General features: G+C 40.5%; 1 protein-coding gene across 9 annotated transcripts in view; it reads right to left on the reverse strand.

The window, feature by feature from the left end:
• Positions 1 to 22,851, reverse strand: part of myo6a (myosin VIa) — a 188,721-nt gene that overhangs the window by 95,280 nt on the left and 70,590 nt on the right. For all 9 annotated transcript variants that reach the window (XM_050057691.1, XM_050057695.1, XM_050057694.1 and 6 more), the window contains one exon: positions 18,118 to 18,262. In XM_050057691.1, coding sequence (XP_049913648.1) covers positions 18,118 to 18,262 — 145 coding nt within the window. The remainder of the gene's footprint in view (positions 1 to 18,117; positions 18,263 to 22,851) is intronic.

Genomic DNA, 22,851 nt, shown 5'->3' on the forward strand with positions numbered 1-22,851 from the left:
TGCTCTCGTCTACTTTCCAGGCGAGGCGCAGTTCATTTCCAACGAGCCTATGGACACTCGCTAACGAGTGTCACCTGTTGCGATCAAGGAGGTTGAAATAGTTAAAGGGCGAGCCCTACAGGGCTTAAAAGCACATGCGGTGTTACTATGACAATAAACAGACAGCACCTACATGGCGGCCGGCGCTGCATGCAGCTGCATGCAGCTTCTTCTCATTGAGGGTGAATGCAAGCGCGGGTGACAACCAATCATGCGGGACATGGTCTCAATTTGGTGACGTGTGAAAAGAGACAGAAATGCTGTGCAGTCCCACGCAATGTGGGATGTCTGGTCACCTCACATGTTTTTTTCCTTATCTTATTGTTCCATAAGTTATGGATAGTTAGCTGGCGTTTCATGGTTGGTTTTTCATGTAGGCAGGCCTACCCTACAGTCTGTGGCACACTGTACCAGACTGTACAGCTTCTGCTGCAGTATGCCGTGCAGAGAGCATCGCCAGATGTCCGGAGTGAAACACGCAATCAGACAAGCTGCTTCTCCACATCTTTCCCGTTTTTATCATTAATGTGTCTTAAACTACAATGGCGAAAACGTGAAATGCATCCACAACTAAAACAGGCAAGCTAACTACCAGTATTTGAGAGCAAATTTACAGAAATACAAACAATCCAAACTCCTTCTAATAAGCGGACATGGCAACCATGGTGCACTTGCTCCGTACTGCCTGGAATATGCCACTTGGATTGAAAATGGGGTGCAGAATAATTCAAATACGATTATTTAAATGTAAATAAGATTAATTTATTTAAATTTTAATTACATTTTATATTGAAAATGTTCAATTAAATATTATGCAACAACGTTTTGACTTAAAAAGAATTGAAAAAAGTGGGGGGGCAAAATATGAGTTTTGCCCCCCCACCTTGAAAAGTGGAGGGGCATTTGCCTTACTTGCCTATAGGGGTAGGCGCCAGTGCATATTAGAGTAAAACTGTATTTGAACATTATGTGCCTCTGGTTCAGGTTTAAAGTACAAAACAAACAGACATAACTTGGCAAGACTAGATGAAGCTATCAGAGTTTCAATCACAGATGAACTGAAAGGCCAATAGAAAAAACTCACTTCCAACATGTTGCTCCTCTTCACTGAGGCTGAAGAAAGAATGTGGTAAAACTGTGACCCCTTCAACCAAAGACTGTTTTTTTCCCCTTGTCATCCATTTTAATCTAAAGATCTGAGGTGGTAAATAAACACAATTTTGTGTAGTAGAAAACATGATTTTCTTTATTTATTTTTACTTTCTATACTGTTGATTACCCTCCAATCCCTCACATTTATCTTGCAACCTCATTGTGGGGTCAGGGGTGGACCTCCAGGCTTGGGCGAGTGACTGACATTGAGAAATGGTACAAGAAAGAGCTTTGAGGCAGAAAAAGATCCAAACATCTGAATTAAATAAAGTTTGAGAAGTACTGGGGAGGGAGATAGATGTGGTGAGCCAACAGAAGTAACTGCAGGTTTGTTTAATGGCACGTCTGGCTGCGGGGTTGACGGAGTAATCCCACCTCAACTCTCACAAGCTGTTAACTGCTGACCTTACCCGCCGGGGTCGCCGTGATTGGCATCTCCCATTTTCTCTTTGCCCTCCCACTCATTCTTCCCTCCCGCCCCCCCGCTCTGTTTAAATTACGCTCACGTTACATGTTCCCTGCTCAACCCTGCCTGTTAATCTCTCTCCCCTCACTCTTTTCCCATCTGTTTATCTGATGTTTGGTCCATCCTCACTTTCTCCTTTCACTCCCTTTTTGATCTTCCTCCTGCCATCTCAAGCCATCTTTCTCTCAGTTTTTAGTAACTCTATTGCCCTTTTCTGCACTTTTTATTCTCTCTCTTACCAAATAAGCCCATAAATTACTGTAAAAGACTAAAGACTAGACATATGACTCTTATGCCATTATCATTTGCCAAAGAAAAACAATTGCAGACCATTTATATATATTGTCATGCATTTTGCAATCAAAATTCAATGTTTTTCATAAGTCATAGCTTGGTTCTTTTGGTAAAACCTGAGAGTTTACCTAATACCTGGAACAATCATTACCACCCCATAAGGTTCTTCGAACCCTTTGGCTCAGCTATTGGCCAGAAAGCCAACATTATGCCAGCAAGATTCAAAGTCAATAACATTGCATGCACTTGACAAACAGTAAATATAATTTGACAGAATGTTTGACAACAAGACAAGCTAGCTTTCCAGCCATGTCACTGTCCCCAAATCAATACCAAGATTTTCACCAACAAACAATACATAACTGTCAGCCGCAGCCTTGAGTAGTAAGTTGAACAGCAAATGCGATGTGAGATGATCGCTGATGTGATACATAGGATCAATAAGTTCAGAGGGTCGGTGTACTTCTTGCAGCCTGTGTGTTACAGTCTCCATCCTGTTGAGTTTAGAGCATGTGGCACTGAAGCACTGCACTCAGTGTTGTAAAACGAAGGCTTTGACTGCGTCCCTGTTGCTATGGTTACAAGCTCATACCATTATGTGGCCAGAGCATTCATTTAAATGGTGAACAGACAGTGTCACCGGAACCTCTCAGCAGGTTTCCATTATCACCTTTCAATGGAAACTGTGCAGCCAATCAGAGTATTCACTCGGACCATGGTATTAGAGCTGGATAATCTGTATAAAAAAAATTAAAAAAAATATTCCTCTGTCACCTCATAGTGTTTGTAATGGTATTTGCAAGAAATCCACCACAGCTGAGCAGAAACTACAGGTCAGAGCTGAAGAGTCTCTAAAGTAGCTGTCAATCATGTGAGCTGCAGTCAAACTGCTAAACTGGGCAGCACTGGTCAAATATCAATCAAGATTGTGTTACTGCATTTCTTGCCTCTATTATTTTCAGAAACATATTTTAGTGTACTGTTTAGCTGTAAATTGAGAAGTTTATGACCTGACCACCATGTTGAAAACAGTCCAGCCAAAACAAAGCATCGCTCACCAGCCTACGCTCATTTCGCTGCTTAACAGTACACTAAAATTTGTTTCTGAATACATTTGAGGTGAGAAAATAGGCAATGCAGTAACAGAATCTTGATTCCTATTTGACAAGTGCTGCCCAGTTTGACAGTTTGACTGCAGTCCACGAGCCATGATTGACATTTTTTTTTTTTTTTTTTTCAGATTATCTGTCTCACGTATCACTGTCATGATATAGTGACAGTTTAAGCAAATATGACAAAAATGTCTTTTTAGAAAAGTTACCAACTGCGGCTTTAATGCACATCAATTGGTGCACATAGCTCATACCAGACGTATCATTTAAGTAGTTGAGATACCAGTCTAGACTGAGTTGAGTCAGCCAGATCAGTTGTGACTTGTGACACCAAAATCATTTATAATGAGACCAACAATTGTAATGTGTCTCCCCGCAGATTCTCCACTAGTGTTGGCTGTTAGCCACCATCAAATTTTTCTTCAAGGTTGCTGCCATGACCTAAGTACTCTGTTAGTAACTGGCTGAATACAAACTGTGTAACCTTTTATGTGTTTGGCTGCCACAGAAGGAAAATAAATGATCTTGTTAACTAGAGTGAAGTGTCCTCTCTGACTTCTTCTCAGATAAATCAGATTAACTGAGTTTCATTCAGCCTTAAAAGCATCAGGTTCATCAGGTTCCTGACAGCGCTGGTGGCTCAGTTTGTTAACTTGTAATTAGGCGACTCAGGTTTAAGAGTTTCAACAACTTCATTATGCATTTAGTGAGATATTTGTTTGAATTAGTCTGAAGTGTGTTATCTTGCAAATATATTCTTTTAGCCTTCGTCATGATGACCTGACATGACTGCTTGAATAAGGAATGAGGCACTTCCAGTCATTTAGAGAGCTTCTGAATAATGAGTGCACATTTATATGTGTGAGACAGCGTGTGAGTGTGGCAGACCAGCAGTGGGTGAACCTTGTTATAACAAAACTATCGAATGGTGAAATTCCAACATTAAGTGTTAGATTGTGACAGGACACAAAGTCTGGTCATGAGCTATAAGCCAGCCAGATCTCCACACCCATAATTTCCACTTTGCTAAATAATGGATACACTACTTCCTTCCTCAATTGGCACTTAACGTTAGCACTGGAAGAAATTCGCATGCTGCAGAATTGTCCAATATGAACAGGAGATACTGAGCAGATTTCTACTGTTTGACAGTGCCATGACACAGTGTCCTTTTGTTATCCAACCAGTGTGTGTCAACTAATTTAAAATGTTTAAAACAAAAGAAGTACAAGAAGTAATACCATCCAGGATCTATCAAGGTTTTTTTTTTTTTGCTGCACAAAAGGACTTACTCTGCAATTACACCAAAATCTGCGTAGTTGCTCTGGATGAACGGGTGGGTCAAACAAACACCGGACTTTCATTTAGTGCCCCATGTGATCACAACTAAGCGATGAATTACTTGTAAGTACATAACTTATGTTACATCAGTTACATATGTATGAGAAAAAAGAGGTGGTTGTGGCTCAGAGGTAAAGCAGGTTTGTGCACTACCTGGAAGAAGTGGTTCTATCCCCAGCTCCTCCAGCCCACATGTTGAAGTATCCTCAGACAAGACACTTAACCCGGAATTGTTTCCGATAGCTGTTCCATCGGTGTGTAAGGGTGACTTAATGAGTAGCAGGTGGCACCTTGTTTGGCAGCTTCAGCCACCAGTGTGTGAATGTGACAAGTAGTGTTAGAGTGCTTTGAGTGGTCAGAAGACTAGAGAAGTCTATTTACCTTTGTAATTCACATTATGCTACGTCTATCCCTAACTTTGTAACAAATATTCCTCTTTTAACCAGAATCATTATCCTTTTTTCGAAACCTATCTAAGTAGTTTTGTTGCGTTAACCTAACTGCAGCCATTTCACAACATTAACCATGTGCTACACCTAGGAGGCCACTGTGCGCCTGCTAAAGACAGCCCTGTGTGTCGGTATTAACTGCCAAGGGGCATAACAAAGCATTAGTATTTGATGACCTGGGAATGAGAACAGTTGGAAAAACTGAGGGGGTTTGATCTGTGTGAAGACTTGAATTTGTGTTACTGATTTACTATTACTTCCTTCATCATCTCCACTCTCTCTACTGTCTATGGCCAGGTTAAAAGACAGATATTCTCATTAAAGTCCCTTTCCCACTGCACATAAAATACACAAACACCCATTAACATTGGGTTTTTGTGCGTTATGGGAAAGGTTAGAGTCAGCATTCACACCCGGGACAAACAACTCTGCAGCAGTCACAGGTATTATCAGGCAGTGATGGATTTTAGCTCTTTAACAGGAAAGATGCAATGACCGGCCACCACTTCCATCTACACCCAAACAGGGTTTCAACATTGTTAAAAATTTTGTCAGCACTGAGTTTGAAAGAGACATGAAATAAGTACGATATAGACCATTTAAAAAAAGGCAACAGCCGCAACCCATGCTGCTTTACTGTTTACTAACCTGTTTTCTGGCCTGTCCGTGACATCAAACATGACATATCACACAGAGCCGTGCACACAGCTTTGGTCTACTGGCAATGGGAAATGAGTTTCTCACCTATTTTTAGCTGGTGTTTCTGAGTTTAAAAAAACATATATGCATACACATGCTAATTTTGATGGAGAAAAAAAGGGGATAGTAGTGATTTTCACTTCAATGATCAAATATTGATTCTGTGCAAATACTGATCTGTACATTTGTGCTAAATGTTATGAGTAAACTAAGTACTGTCTTTGCAGTTGCACAATGTCTTATGTTGTGAAAATTAAGTATTATTAGGAAGCGAAAGGGTATTTTTGGTCAAAATGTTAAGTATATACTAGCTGATTACTTGTGGAATAATTAAATTCAATGATAAACACTGTGAAACACTTCAATATAAAGTTAGTTTTTATCGGATGTCAAAAAATCTTCAGGGAATAGACACACGTACAACACATTTTGATCAAAACAGGAGATCAGTGTTCTGCTCTCTTCCTTTGCATCTCTTCATCCAATTTTAACACCTCTCCCTCTGTTACACTCTTTCTCTCTCTAAATCAACTCTTATCTTCTTCAATCTCTCCTCTTCCTCACCTTCATTCTCCCTCAATGGGTGCGTTTACGTGCCCGCAAAGAAACCAGTTTACTTGGAGAAATCAGGTTACTTTCTGTTTCAATTCGCTTTATGACACATAATTAGATTTCTGTTACCCAAAATATATTGAGCAGAAAATTATCCACAAATAAAGGGCACAAAAAGACCAATATCCGATTTTAATTCTCTCCCTCTCTAAATCCAATCTTCCTCCCACGCTCTCTCTCTTTATGCCCCCAGCCCCCTCCTCCGCCTGTCTCTCACCCTCTCTCAGCCCCACACACAGAGCCGTCTGCACTCCTGCTTACATAACCCAGACAAATAAATAACGAGCTTAGGTGATGCAGCCAGCTGGCGGGAATCCAACCCGCCGCCTCTCTTCAGTTCACCTACTGGTCTCATTTTATCCTCTTTTACCAAATCAAAGCAATAACCTGTGAAAATGTTCATATAAACAAGATAAGACTGTATGGATTCAACTGTGTCAACTCTTGCTCCTTGCTGTAACTCAGCACAATCCAGTTCGGGAAAGTTTTAACACCTGCTGCTCTAAATACATGTGTTTTGTGGCTCTTATGTGGGAGAAACCCACTCAGGAAATTATGAATTTTGGAATAGCCACCACACAGTAGGAGGTGAAAGACAGGGCAGAAAGCCGCCGACAGAAACACCAACGAAAAAAACACCACAGTCCTATCTACGTGTTCTGACCGGTGATCACAACAGCAAAGAGTGCTGATACCACTTTGACATCATGTATCGTACAGGCCAAAGTTACAAGCATAGACTGCGAAGAAAGATGGACAACACATCTTCACTTCTTCCCCAAAAATTAAGCCACAATATCCTGGATATGGGGGCTGCAATGTTGCGCTGGTGAGGTCATTTGAAGCCAGCGTCTGCGCAGTAGAGATCCAGAAGTGGAGCCATGGTATCGAGTTATCGCCTATACACCCATCCGTCCCAGTCCCTTTTGGCGATTCATCATGAGTGCACTGACTGACACGCACAGCTGTCAATCATGACATCAAACCAAGCAACAACCTCCAGGGCTGAAAAATTAATCCAGCCCGCAAGTGCTTAATCCTGCAGTTCCTTGAATGGCCACTTGAGGTTGGCTCCAAGAGTCAATTCCCATAGGCCCCCATGTTAAAATGCCCAGCTTCACAGCAGAAAAAACATGTTTACAGCATGGTACTAAAAAATGGTTTTGGTCTCTATAGCTACTTTCCCCCTTCATGACAAAGGTGCGGAGGATGGATTTTACCCATCTACATTTTTATTAAGGCTTAAAGTTAAGTATAATTAAGGGCAGTGAGGGAATCTTCACTGACCAATCTGTGGTTTAAAGAGGATGACCTGTTTGAGGCAGACATTATTTCAAAGACACCCGCAGATGATTGATGGCACTCTAGTTCACCCTTTTTTACCTCATTAACCTCATTAACTCTTGCTACAGCCAACTGAGTGAACCAAATTATCTAAATCTATCCCACAACTTTTTTTCACACAAACTTTACTCATGCAGTTGCTGAATCATGCTCCTTTATGCTGTTTCAGCTAAATATTCCTCACAGGTTGTATAAATGTACAGTATATTCAATTTTGAACTTATTCAGAAAGTTGTTGCAACAGACATACGTTTATATTCATTTTATGACATGTTCTTTCTATCAGCAGTTGGAAAAGTGATCCATTTAATAGCTTCGATCAATATACATCAAGTAATAACACCATTACACAACTGTTGTGTCTGAGAATGAAGACTTCATTTCCCATAAAACTCATGGTCTTATTGTACAGCTTCCCATCAGTCCTCCTCCTCCCTGAAGGGGATGAACACGTTGGAAACCATTTTTTTCCCTTCATCCCTTCAACCATCTGCCATCACCAGAAAGTCTGCCTGCCTGCCTCCTTGTGCAAAGACGATCTTTTGCTTTCTCAGTCAAAAGGTTTTTCTTTTTGGCTTTAATGGGGAGAGTAAACATGTTGGAAGTGATTTTTTCCCATCAGCTTTTCATTCCTTCCACCATCTGCCACCAGCAGAAAGTCTGTGAGCTTTAGCTCTGTTTGCTCTGGAAGAACAGCGACCTCTCCGGCACTGAAAAGTACTTCTGCAGATTTTCTTCCACATCCAACCTGCTGGATCTTGACATAAAATGCAGTGTGGAGGATTTAAGAAGGCACTTTCCCAATGTTTTCTTTGTGTGTGTGTGTGTGTTGGCACTAACACACAGAAGGTTCATCTATCAGTCATCCAACATCCAGAGGTGATAAACTGCACTCACAATTTATTTTGGCTTCTATCACAAGAGAAAAGCTGCTGCAGGCTGACAGTCCTCCCAGTGATGCTTTTGTTTGTTTTCCACAAAATTACGAAATGATTGTGATGCTGATGTACAGATGTAGAACATTTAATCTGGGAGAAGAAAAGTGAATAAATGCAGCAAGCAGAAGGATAAAGTGTCGCCGGGATCTGTCAGACACATGTCCGTTTATAGAGAGTGTAACTGACAGGCAGGCCGGCGTCAACTGACACTCACGGAGACGGACAAAGACAAGAAGCAGCTTTTAATTCATCTGCCCCGGCTCCTCTCTCCTCAGATGAAAGAGGAGAAATAAACATTAGCGTGGGAGGGTTTGAAATCGAGGCGAGTGGCTTGGCATTCAGATGGTGTGTGCTGCGGCCGAGCTGCCAGCAGAACAATCGCAGGCTTTGGAGCAACTGGGTTCAGGCTAAATGCAGACAGGGACTTGGCTTGAGCGGCTGTCACTCTGTCTGTCTGTCTGTCACTCTGTCAGTCTCGGTCATTATATTTCTAAAAATGACTGTTTGTCGCTGACTTTATGTGGGAAAAATTTTAATGTGTTAATGCCTTCTGCTTCTTTGTTATGATATTAAATGATGTCCAGTTTTTTTGCAGAAAATCATGTCACAGTGAAGCTGACCTTTGACCTTTTGGATATAAAATGTCATCACTTCATAATTACATCTTATTAGACATACATTTGTGTGAAATTTTGTCACAATTACCATAAAATTTCTTGAGTTATGGCCAAAAAGGTGTTTTGCATAATGACCTCTGACGCTTGACCACCAAAATCTAATAATTTCATCCCTGAGTCCGAGTGGACGTTTGTGCCAAATAATTCCTTCAAGGTGTTTCCGAGATATCCTGATCAGGACTTACGGATGGACATCTCAAAAACATGATGCCTCCAGCTATGGCTGTCACCGAAAAGGAGGCATAAAAACATTTTCACATTTTGGCAAATTTATACTTTTTTTTGTGTTTTTTTTTTTTTATGGAATACTGCAAAAATAGTTGGCAACTGATTTTCTGTTGACCCTTTTGTGAAGGTGAGCACTGTTGGCATTCAGCTGTGGGAGAGAGAGGTGTCAGGATGACTCATGAGAGCAGTGCCAGGTGAGTTGATTAGCACAGCTGGTGCTCATTGTCTAATCTGACTCTAAATGCAGTGGGGTGCTGGATGTCAGATGACTCCCTCACACCAGAGACAGACAGCCACGCCGGCTTACATTTCCTGTGTGACGGAGAGTACTGTCTGCTGAACTGTCTTGGAAGTTTTGGAGCAACTACAATTTGTGCGCCAGAGAAGCTGGGCAGCTTGAGGCACATGGTTAAGGGTCGTGTATTTATGTTAAAGCATGTCTGAGCAGTCATGATAAAAAGAACGTCGTTAGTAAGCGGACTGTTGTCCCAGTGTTTACTGTAGTGCTGATGAACTTACATTGGCAGCAAGATGTGCTACACTTTTAAATTGATTAATCAACTGACTGCTTCGCCTCTATAAATGATTTTTAACTGGTTTAAAAGGTAGACGAGAGTAAGGGCAAATCTTAAATATTCTGAAATTTTTCTTTAGAATATATAAATATTCTGCAAGTTTATTTTATGACATCTCAAACACTGTATGACATCATGTGTTTTTGCACTTCATTGTTCAACCTCTGATAAAGTTGCTGCCTGTTTTCCTCACTAAAATACTTTAACACCAGATTGAACAGCAGACTTTCCTTTGGTCCGCACCATTACCACACAGACGTACAACTGAGGTGCGCCAAGCCCGTGGAGTCAGCACACCATTTAAAATGTGTCTCAGTGCTCAGTAGCTTAGCACGGAGAGCGGGCATTCCATATACAAAGGCAGTGTCCTTGCTGCAGCAGCCACGGGTTCCATTCTAGCCTGTGGCCCTTTGCTTCATGTCAACCTCCATCTCTCATTTGGGGCTGTTTGTACTTTTCATGGCTAATAGCATACAATATCAGCTGATTAAACATGTCAAGAATAAATGCCTCCTCTGCGCATATTTCTGTGCTATTCATTAAGTCTGCGACTTTGCCTTAAAACTTCATCAAAGTTAAACTCTATGCCATGCAGAGACACAAATTTGCTTTGCCCTGACAGCATGTTTTATTCACCCCTTTGCTCGCATTGAATGGACATGAAAGGAAGGTGAATGTTCACCAATGCTAGTTTTGTGCATATGTGATCTTGCCCATAGCCCTAAATAGTAGATACAGTACATGATGCTACTACAACTGACAAGGGAATACCAAAAGATTAATATACAGCAGAGCAGCCTTTTTCTCTGTGGCATTGATATTTCATCAACGATTAATGACACAATAAACCTTGATCGCTTTGACAGATGTATGCTTTGTTTGAAGGGGAACACTACCCAAATTAAGAATTCCAGTATGTTATTTTCACTGGCCTTGGAAATTTCAGTCAGTTTTTGTGAACATGAGCTACACTCTCAAACCCAGAAACCAAAGAAGTAAGTCTCAAACTTGCCTGATTTTGTGGACCCACAGATTGTTTGTTTTCTCTTTTATACCCAAATGGGCTTTATTCTATTGTAGTGCTCCCAGTTGTGAAACTGAAAATATACCAAAATACTCAGAACATTCCCATGGGTATTCTCAGTTTCATCTGGAATATCCTTCATCATCCATTGTCTGTGAAGCAGCTCTGGACTTTATACCCTATGACATCACAAATTTGAGATTTAGCACTCTAGCTCTGGGAGAGACTTATCTATCTTTACTAATATTTGTGGTCTGAATTTGAACATTGGAATGTATGAATTTTGAAAATGAGCAGAGTTACCCTTTAAATTGATGCTTTCTCCCACAAGCAAATGTTACCCCCTCCGTTTAGAGCTATTCTGCTCCCTCGATGCTCGTCATCACATGTCACTGGATCGTGAGAGGTCCCTGGTTCAAAGTTTCAAGCCTGTGTCACCTCTGACTACACCCAGCATCACTGATGATGTTTGCTCTGTCGCACCTGTAACCACACTCACCAGTGATGGTGCAGTGCGCCACGCCAGCACAGCAATGTCACAGAAATATCAAATGTCATAATTAATTTTTTGGATTTATTACTTTATTCTCATGCTTTGTATCTATTCTATATCCCTGGGATTTTAACTGTAAAAACAGACCCGTTTTACAACAAATTAAGTGTTGCTACCAATAGTTACTATTTAATGATTACATATAATTATATTAGCCTCATTTTTGACCGTTTCCATTCTTACTGTGGATACATTTTGTATTCTCTTTCACTCAGCGATGTCCTCAACTAAACTGCTCAGATGTGTCACACTAACCTCTGCTAAAAGGTCGCTTGGTATACCTCCTGGAGTGAGTATTATATTCTCATCACTGATCGCCCGGTGGTATGTGGTTGTGTCTCTGCCCTCCCGTCTCATCATCTTCATCACTCTGAGGATTAAGTTATTAGCTGCATTGAACCCTTCATGAAAGAGAAGCATGGTCTGATGGGAGATTTGTTTAGGTATCTGTTCACTGCAGCTCTGAGCCCGAGGTACCTTTTAATACCTGAGGCTCTGTCTCGGCATGGAGCACTGAGCCGTGAAAAATGGTATAATGCTCAGCCCAACTCCTCCCCCTCAGTAACGCTTCACAGGTTCACATTTATCTTGTTAAGCCGGAGGAGACTGGTAAAAGCTGTGAATGGTCCGAGCTGTCTGTCTGGTTGTAGACGCTTCATTTCTTGCACTTGACTTCATTTCGGTCACCGACTCACACCACCTGGTCAAAAGTTAATCCCTTTACAAAAATCATGGCTTGTAACTTTAACTTTTTATTCTGGATCCTTCACGTAGAGACATTCACCAAAAGTGGTTGAAATTCTTAATTTAAGAGTTAATCATTGACATTTAATGCAACTGGATTTTTTTATTGAGTTGTTACACTGAATTTTTGCAGTGAAAATGTCATTGTAACTGTTGCATTCTTTCTGAATAAGGTTTCACTTTGCTGGAGTCAACAAAGCTGAGTTGTTTGATGATGTTTTTAAGTTTGGAAAAAAGTTTTAATTTACCCAGAATTCATAGCAAATTTGCCATACTTAAAAAGGTCAATAACTAGACAACTTTGTGCAACAGAATTTAGACATCTCTCTCAAGTCTGACTACACTTTAAAACTAGAGTGTGGGACTTGCACGTATAAATTAATGTCTTACATTCAAGCCTTTGCCAAACAACTTCACACAATTTTTATTAAGCCTATCGCTGCCAGGGAAAGCTCTCTGTATTTTGTCATTATCCTGAAGTTTTTGTGTCGGGTGTCATTGGTAGCATTTCTGCGACAAAGCAGCTAGGATTATGGTGGAAGCTGTGGCGGAAAATCCTAGAGTGGATGCTCCAGACAAAATAGAATCCCGGCATTCAGAGGAAGAATTAAAGTCAAAACTAGAGTTATCGCCTCACGCTTGTATGCCTCTGTGAACCAGTCAAGTTGCAATTACAGTTTTCATCCATGTCTGTCAAGACTCTGATGTAGTCATGACAGTAGACAATGCTGCAAATATGGATGTTGCTGCAAAGAAGCTACAAATTCTAAAATATGGATGCCTCTCACACATCTTCCCCTGTCAGCAATGGAGATCTATACAATCAGCAGAGTTTCAAGGTGGGCACCCACAAGCAGTGTCACCAATTCAGTATCTGACCAAATATCTCCCCTTCTGTTCCTTGTAATGCCACTGAATAATGGCCAGAAAAGTGTTTTTGCAGAACATTACGATGTCGCAGTGAAGTTGAGCTTTGACCTTTTGGATGTAAAATGTCATCACTTCATCATTTTTCACAATTGTGTGAAATTTTGTCATAATTTGAGAATGAAAAAACATGTTTTATGAGGTCAATGTGACCTTTGACGTTTGACACTAAGTTCGAATCAGTTCATTGTTGAACCTTAATTTGTGGATAATTCCATCAAAGCCTTATTAAGATATTTCCTTCATGAGACGGACACGAGGTCATAGTGACCTTTGAACACCCAAAATCTAATCAGTTCATTGTTGAGTCCAAGTGGACATTTGTGCCAAATCTGAAGAAATTTCAAGGTGTTCTTGAGATATCATATTCACAAGAATGAGACAGACAAAGGGACAGATGAATAGATGGACGGTGGCATAAAAAAGTTGAAGGGAGCCCTCTTGGGGACAGGAGAAATGTGACAAGCTCACCTGCAGACATGCAATATACCACGCCTTGACAGTATGTGTGAAATTACTCTCATTACTAGAGAGGGAAGACACAAATTCCACAATCCATCTTTAATCTAAGACACAGACAAAGTCCCACATCTAAAGACCAATGTGTTTATGGCTGTTGTGGTCATAGAGGCAGGTGAGACACACATAATCATACACATGAGGATAACAGCACACTCTTTTCGTCAGTCTCTCCTCAGAGACGTTCAGGGTGTCATTTTCAGTTGTTTGCACGAAAAATAGGGCCGTAATGGTACATGTATTTGTGTCAAACCGTTCGGTACACGACTTTCGGTTCGGCACGACCCTGTACCGAATTATTGGGCGCAGGATATTATTTTATTTTATTTTGTTTTATTTTAATTCCGTTTTTGCGAGCCGAACCATTTAAAATATCTAGTTCCCCGACGGACATAATTGAGTGACGGACCGAGTCCGACCGTAAATCTCCGCTTTCACTTTGTGCAGCGCATTCTCGCATTTTGACAACATGGCAAGTGAGCCTGACGAACCTGAAGACCCACCCGCAAACCTTAAGTCCTCCGTTTGGGAACACTTTGGTTTCAGGGTAAAATACGAAGATGGAAATAAACAAGTTGACAAGACAAAAGCAGTGTGCCGACACTGCAGAACAGCGGTCGGGTATGTACTTGGAAACACGTCTAACATGCTAACGCATCTAAAGCGACACCACCCGAGTTTGAACGTTAACCGGCACGACTAGAAAAAGCAATCTGGTGCAAACTACGATATCGTCGTCGTTTAAAAAGAAAGAGCGTTTCCCTGACCATCGCGCTAAAGAAATAACCAACGCCATTGGAGTTGAGTAAAATTGTTTAAGCTGCACTTTAGATATAAGCATGTTTTGTTTACTGCACTTTAACAAAGTGGGAAAGCTAAGTAAGTTCCTAGTAAAACTGAATCTGAGCAGGCTTTAAAGCTGACCAGCTGCACTATACTTTTTATTTTAATTGAGTAAAACTGTTAAAGCAGAAATGTATATTTATATTTTTCATTCAAAAAATGTGTTAAAAAAACAGCAGGATTTTATTTTTCACTTTTATATTTCTATTTTCATTCAAACAATGTGAAAAAGCAGGATTTTATATATATTTGTTTCATTCAAAAATTGTGTAAAAAGAGTTAACTGCTGTGGTGGTATGTTTTAATAAGGTTACCAATAAGTAAAAGATATTTAATAGTTGTCTATTTTTTTCATTACTGTACCGAAAACAAACCAACCGTGACTTGTGTACCGAGGTACGTACCGGACCGAGATTTTTGTGTACCGTTACACCCCTAACGAAAAGTGATGTGCAGGTGTACAGTGCAGCTGTATGAGGAAAGATGACGGAGAGCTTAAGATCTCTGCTTAAAATCTACTTGATTGTTGGACTCACTTCAAAGCATGCTGACACCTTTACTTCCCCTGCTTCTAGATGGCACACACACATCTGCGGACCTTAATTGTGTTAAGTTCCTGCTACTTTTCTTGCCTGTAGGTGGGGAAGACTGAACAGAAAAACTGCTGCATCCTGAAATCTGCTAACAATCTTATATTAACTAATAAATGAAGGTTAACCAAAGGACCTTGGAGCCTTCATTAAAAAAAGTAAGGATGTGAGGTAGAGGACACTGAGTACATAACTGTGAACTTCAGGGTGTGTGTTGAGTGTTTTGTTGCAGCAGGAGGAGAGCACCATATGTGCTCCAACATGCCAGTTGTCACATTTAATTTAACACAGTACATGTAAATTATGTCCTTGATTTAAATCCCTCCTGGACAGAGGAAGTGTCCACAAAACAGTTCAACTAAAACATATCTATATCTTCAGTCAGAGTTGATATAAATGAACAAACTTAACACCGCCATGTTTACAGGCCCACACCTCCTCTTGCCTGGCTAAACTCTTTCATTTCACCGCGCTGTTCTAAATAGGATCCATTAATAATATTAGAGGATGTTTTCTATCAGCATAATTTGTGATCCCTTTTAAGTTGCATCGAACCATAGAGGTCACCTTCAGTGAGAGAGCCTGTAAACAGGAATCCCCTTTCTCTTTTAGAGGTACTGAGGCAGAGAAAATATCAAAATGTGACACAAAATGTGTTGGTATTTGTGTCTACTTGTAGTAGACTTTGTGTGACTACAGAACACTGCCAAGACCACAAGGATATTTTAAGGTTAGTGGTGAAGTTAAGGAATAAAGGGAGATTATATCCAAAGAAGTGCTTATTATTTTCTTTTCCATTGGATTTATGGTACAAAGTCGTACTGAAGCACTGTTGACAGGTGAGAGGCTTTATATTTTAGGGTCCATTTTGTTGTTTGGTAGTATATTTTTTTCAGTATCAGTATCCTTCTCAGAGTTCAAGTATCCTTCTGTGTGAACATGATTAAAACACCTTTTAAAAAACATGTTCAATTCTTCATTGAAAGTGCACACGCTCTTCTATGTCTGCATTGGACATTTGATTCAGTATTTGGTGCTGAGATATGCAAGAAAAGTACTGATCACATCAAAATATTGAGCTCACATTTAAAGCTAATCACAAATGTACCCACAAAATGGCCTGCTGTTAGATAAATCAAAAATCACAATAATCTGCCTTCAAAAAAATCTGTAAACCAAACACAAAACTGGTGTTAAGCCAAAATAGTCCACCCAAATGTTCCACTAAAACAAAGGTGCTGACCAAATTATCCATAAAGAGGAAACCTAGCTAAATGAACAAAACTCACACAAAGCCGTCTGAGCTGTAGCACTTACCTCCAATGCTTAGTTTCTCATCTATCCAACCAAGATCCTACCATATGTTTAGCCAGCTTCAGCCATACCAGGCTCAAAGCATGTCAACACATAGTGTCTTGCATTTCAAAACAAAGACACAAATATTAATAGTAGTATTTATGTCCATTCACAGGTTTTGGAACCTCCAAATCAAAAACTTATTTCTGTGGTCACTATTATCTATGAAGGAAGCTACCAGTAGAAGTACAAGTGTCTAAAGCAAAGTAGGTACACTGACTGACATGCATAACCAGTCAAAAATATTTGTCGTGGTTAACTAATAATGGTTAACCATTGACATCCCTAATACCGTATACGCTGGTGTCAGGATGTCGGGAAAGGTATGAAAGTAGGAAAGAATACATATCGCCCAAGCCTACAGTATACATTCTAAATATAAACAACCTTCCACTAATATTAAGTCACCTCTATGAACTTTTCAAATCAAACCAATTTCAGCATCCGGGCGCTTCACTGAAAGTCCAGATGGCTCACCACTTTATTCATAATAACTGTTGGCAAAAACATGCATATTTGCTTCGGTGTTTATCAGCAACAGTCTTTCTGGACAATAAGAGGAGAAGGAGAGTCAGCCAGCTGTTCTCACGCTGCTAACCAGCTCCTCTGAGCCTCCTTTCACTTTACTGTATATTCTGATGTCAGCTGAAGTGAGTAAGTGACTGCTCGTCTCTCTGGACAGTGATAACTAGACAAGCAATACATCAACCATCTGCTCTGCCTGTGTGTGTATGTGTGTATGCATGTATGTGTGTGTGTGTGTGTGTGTGTGTGTGCGCTTACTCATGCCCTCTGTATATGCATCCCTGTGGATCAGAGCTGGTAAGCTTTCAAGTGCTGATAAGTCAACATGTCAAATATTTGTATGCTGTTAGAGGGCATGACTCTGTGTGCAGTGGTTCCCAAAGGGGCGGGTCAGGGCTCCTCTGAGGGGCGGCGCCATAAAATTGCAGAGTTCTTGTTTAATTTTTTATAACAATTCCTAAATCTTTGAATAGTTTTAGTTGTAAAGACAATCTCATCACAAGTTCCACTTAGCAGCTGTCTTATAGCTTTCAATCACATCACACAATCATCCTCAAAACATTATATAGCTCAAAAAAGTCACATAAAGTTTCTTGTTTTATCTTATTTTATGCTGAAAAATCCAAAGGGGCTTGGTTTATAAAGGTTGGTGTTTTAATCAGTTATTATAAATGCTTTTTAAATCTTTGTTTCATCAACTAATTCATGAATCATCGTATTCTTACAGCACTATTAGTGTGTCATGGTGGGTGCTGCAAGTGTGTGCTCATATCTAGTTTTAGTTCAATTTGGTTTATTTGACATTATGAGAAGGAAGACACTGAGTCCCAATGTCTACAATAAAGTCAGCAAAGTCCAAGTCTTATTTCCAATATGATCCCAGATGACTGGGAAACATCATACTACCAACACATGAACACAATAAATACCTACATCAAATAAAAACATAACTTTTTTTTTTTTTTTTTTAAACAAAGTGCGATAAACTTACAACGCACCAAATTAGCCATAAGCCGCAATGTGACCTTCTTTGTAAAATTTGTAGTGAATGTGCTCGATGTTTCAGCATTTGTGTGTGTGTGTGTGTGTGTGTGTGTAAAGGCCTCTTACTTGATGACTGTTCCTTTGGCGCCCCCTGCTGTTGTGAGCATGACCCTGGAGGTGAGGCTGACTCTCAGGTCTTCCTCCTCCAGGCCCAGCAGCTCGGCACAGTACTCCAGCGTCTGACTTGACTGGTTCTTGATGGCACAGCCACCTGGAAGAGAAAAAGCAAGGTGAACATCTTTGTCAGGTCAGAATGTTTGAAAAATGGAAACCACACCCATATTTATACATAATGCGCACCAATAGGCTGACAAGCTTTATAATGGCATGTGTGGTTTACTATCCAAACCACTCACAATGATAAAACAACTGACAATAAGGAATTCAATTAAATATATAAATAGTAAAAAATAACGTAAAGAAAAACCCCTAATACTAAAGCCATACTGTTACTGTTGTTGCCTGCATCTCCTTTCAACAGATAAGACTTTTATTTTTAAATTGAGGAGGGGAAAACCTGATTTTTTTAACTTCCTTTGGAAAGTTTGTGGAAATTTGCTGACCCTTGAAAGAATGTGGACAGATCACAGACTGTGTATAAAGATGGCGTCTCCACTGTACTACAATAATGAAGCCAAAATACCACTGATACAGCTGCTGCCATCTTGCACTTGTGAAGACATTCAGAGCCAGATTCTGCACAGTAGCAGTCAGGAAGCGGAGCCATGGTATCAAGTTCCTGCCCATAGACCTGTCCTACCCAATCGTGAGCAGCGCCACTGATGGCGAACACACCAATTGGTGCACACAGCTGTCAATCACAATGTCAAACCCCCTTTTTATAGCATCACATAACAACTGAAAATTAAACTTATCAGAAAAACGAGCATTGGACAAACAGCACCGGGATATGAACGACCTAAAATGACAGAAACCACCTTTGGGAAATATTTATTTGACAAGTACTTTGATTTTTCAGTTTGGCCCAGGTCCCATTCGCTAACATGGAGGCGGCGTGGTTTATGACCTATACTGCAGCCAGTCATCACGGAGCTATCAAGATGTTTTGGCTTCACTTTTGGGAAGCTGTCACCACATCCATCTTTATATACAGCCATTGGGACAAATCTGAACTCCCTGAAAAGATGGAAGTTCAAACAGGCAAAATCAAAATCATATTAAGTTAGGTTTTTTGAAAAGTCTTTAAATGTCCTCTGGGATTTAGTAGAGATGAACTGATGTCACCTGATATTTAGTTAGCAGTGTGATCAAACAGCAGAAAATGTCTTTGAGTTTTATTCCTGCCCTTTCTGGGTGGAGGTGATATTTCCAGCACCGTCTGCCAACATATTCAATAAACATACAAGTCAAGTAGGTCACAGAAACTGTTCTCAGGTATGAAGTGTCTCCGATGGAGTGGTGACCTGACCAGGTCGTCTCTCTCATCTATACTGCAGCAAAGCTCTTACAACGTGCCAAAAGGATCAAGTGGGTGTAAAATATGAATGAAGTAATCCTTTAAATCCCCCGCATTTCTGCAACAACATGCACTTCCATGATGACAAATTCACAAACCGGGCCTACGTGTGCACTTCTTAAAAGGTGAGGGCAATGCATAGCACTCATTAAGTATGGAGCCGGTGAGAGGAACACCCACGTGCTGTGAACTATGCAGGTCCAGGGAGAGATTAACAGAGGACACAAGGAACTGGGTGGGCTGGAGGGAACTCTATTCAAACAGCAAGGTGAAAGAAGAGGAGGGAACTCTATTCAAACAGCAAGGTGAAAGAAGACAGAATTTTGTCATGTCGTCTTCAGGGCTTTAATTAAACATGGTAAGAGATGACATTAGAGATTTTTTGTTGTTTGTTCAATTTTACCATTTTCTACTTTAAAGGACAACTTCGGTATTTTTCAACCTGGGCCCTATGTGTATGTGTGCGTATGATTCATGGGTACCACTTGTTCTAAAATTGGTTCAGTATTGAGCCGCGAAACGAGCTAATACGGTAATGGGGGCAAATGCGTCCAGTATAAAAGTGCTTTTTTCGCCACTGACCGGTTCAGATCGCCAGTGTTATCTCTGTAGATAGCATATTGTAGCGGCCCTGGGGCAGTGGTGACTGTCAATGAGTGGAGTCAGCTGTCAGTCAGTGTTGGAGCAGAAAGGCGGAAGTTGTCCCTGCTTGGTAATGTAAATGAGTATGTGTGTGTGAAGTGTGTGTTACGCTAGAAGAGTCAGAGGATGGAGTTTTTTACGTGCTACCCCCTGGAGTGTTACCAGAGTTTTTGGAGTGCTCAAATAAACGGCCCTTTTTCCCAAACGCAAGAACAGGATGTCGCGCAGCACCCCGTACAGCTTTCATAGGCTGCCTTTGTCGGATGGCGAGATGCTGAAGTTGTGGCTAGTTGTGCTANGTGGCGAAAAAAAGCACTTTTATACGCGACGCATTTGCTCCCATTACCGTTTTAGCTCGTTTCGCGGCTCAATACTAAACCAATTTTAGAACGAGTGGTACCCATGAATCATACGCACACATACACACGGGGAAATAGAGCCCAGGTTGAAAAATACCGAAGTTGTCCTTTAAGAAAAGACAAGAACACATCAACACTAGCTTTCTAATAATTGCAGGTGACTATAGCTGTGCCATAACTATAACAAACTCCAGTTACATGCTAACATGCAGTACTAATTTATCAGATTCTGATAAACTAACTGAGCTCACACTTACGTTACTACAATCCTAAACACTATAGGAGTATATGTGTGATGTATATCAATAAGATGGCCTACATGAACAGCTTTGTGCCTATAAATCTTGTGCTTGTTGGTATCAACACATCACAGCATTAGAGGAATGTCTCTGATCAATGTCACAATCAATAGCTCCTGGAAGCTCGGCTAATATCAAATCAGTGTCTGGACTGCATGTGGACCCCGTGCTCCAAGTACACATTAGAATGGAGCCAAGCACTCAGACCTAATTCCCACTTAATTAAGCTTCATTATTTCCAGCCTCCTCTCAGATTCCTCAGTTTACTCTAAAATAAATTGAGCTCTGACTGTCAGCACTGTCCTTCATGTGCCAAAGGTCCAGAGATTTATGAGAGGACACCGACAATTTTGACAATGAACCAATACAAGTACGTTCAGATCAGTTTGACCTCTGAGTCGTCAGTTTGCTGAGACAGTACGAGTTTATAATATCCCAAATGCTGCAATGCACAGAACACATGCAGAGATGAATCTGCTAATTAATCTGTTCATAATGTTCAAAGAACTGAGTTGTCAAAAAATATTCTGCTGAGCCAGACGACGCTTCTGGGACAGGATATGGGGGCAGAAATTAAAGTGTCTTTTTACAAACCTTTTCAACCCTGGAAAACCATCAGTTGGTCGATTATTACAACTACCTGCTGTGCAGACAAGCTTTATTCAAACACTCTGAACTCAGCATATAAGTTCTATAGTTAGACATCTGGAACATGTTTATTTGATGCCTTTGGTTTGAACACTCACTATAAGTAAGCTGAGCATCTTCAATGACCTCTCCCAGCACCTGGGCCCAGGCTCAGGGATGCCTAAGCCAGAGCCTCTGCATGAAGTCACTGTTATTAACTTTGTACGTCTTGTCAAAGAGCTTCGTCATCATGTCAATAACAGAGCCCCTTTTGTGAGGATTCTGTGGGAAGAAACAACAGCTTGTTGTACCTGCCCCAGGAAGGGATGGGGGTGCCTTTTAAGCATCTGGGACCAGGAGACCATTGTGTAATAATCCGCCTCTGATCCCACGCTGGAATAACTTCGCTCTGGCAAGAGGCCCATCAGGACCAAAACCTCACACCACAAAAACAGATCTCTGGTCTTATCAAGGCCCGGGACCTCCACTGACACCCCTACCCCACTTCAAACAGTGAACTTTTGCACATCTCCCTGACAATATTTAACACACTTCTGCACAAAACTACTAAGTTCTAAAACTGCTCAGTATTTTTTCACATTTTAATTGCAATTTCGTCAACACTATATATACATGTGTCTTGACTTTTGTAGTACTTGCTTGAATTCTATCTTCTCTTTCTATGTTTACTGTTGTGCACCAATATACAAACACACATTCCTTGTAGGTGAAAACCTACTTGGAAATAAACTGGCCTCTAATTCTAATGAAGTGTTGGAACAAGCTGATATATACTGTACAGTGATGATCGTATATATCAGCGCTAGAAGGCAAATCATGGCTCATATTTCAAACAATATATTTTGCCCCTTAACAAAAGCTGAGGTTTTCATTGTTATAGTTGACATCAAACTTTTTACAGGATTTTTCCTAAATCCACTGTAGGTAACGATGTACATAAAAGTTCATGTAAATTCCAACAAATATGACCTCGTAACATCGAATACTGCTCCTACATGAAGAGACTACAGTATCTGAATAGCATGTGGTGCTGAAATGAAGTGTAATACATTTACGAGATGAATAATAAACATTACACTTTGGCCTGTAGATCAAAAACATTTGTGTCAACAACAGTACTTTCATTCAACCACAAATGAAGGAGGCCACTGTTTATCGTGTGAGGAAAACCAATCAATCAATTACATCTCCAGTCTTGCAGTGCAACACAGAACAGGTTTACATTAACCCTCACTAACTAATATGAATATGAATATGAATGTTAACTAGAGTTACCACCTCGCAGTTGTATGCTTCCATGCAACAGTCAAGCTGCAGTTACATTTAACATCAATGTCTATGAGAACATGGGTGCTCCACACATATCTTCCCCCCC

Source organism: Epinephelus moara, chromosome 12 (genome assembly GCF_006386435.1).
Source record: "Epinephelus moara isolate mb chromosome 12, YSFRI_EMoa_1.0, whole genome shotgun sequence".
In the NCBI taxonomy this organism is placed as follows: domain Eukaryota; kingdom Metazoa; phylum Chordata; class Actinopteri; order Perciformes; family Serranidae; genus Epinephelus; species Epinephelus moara.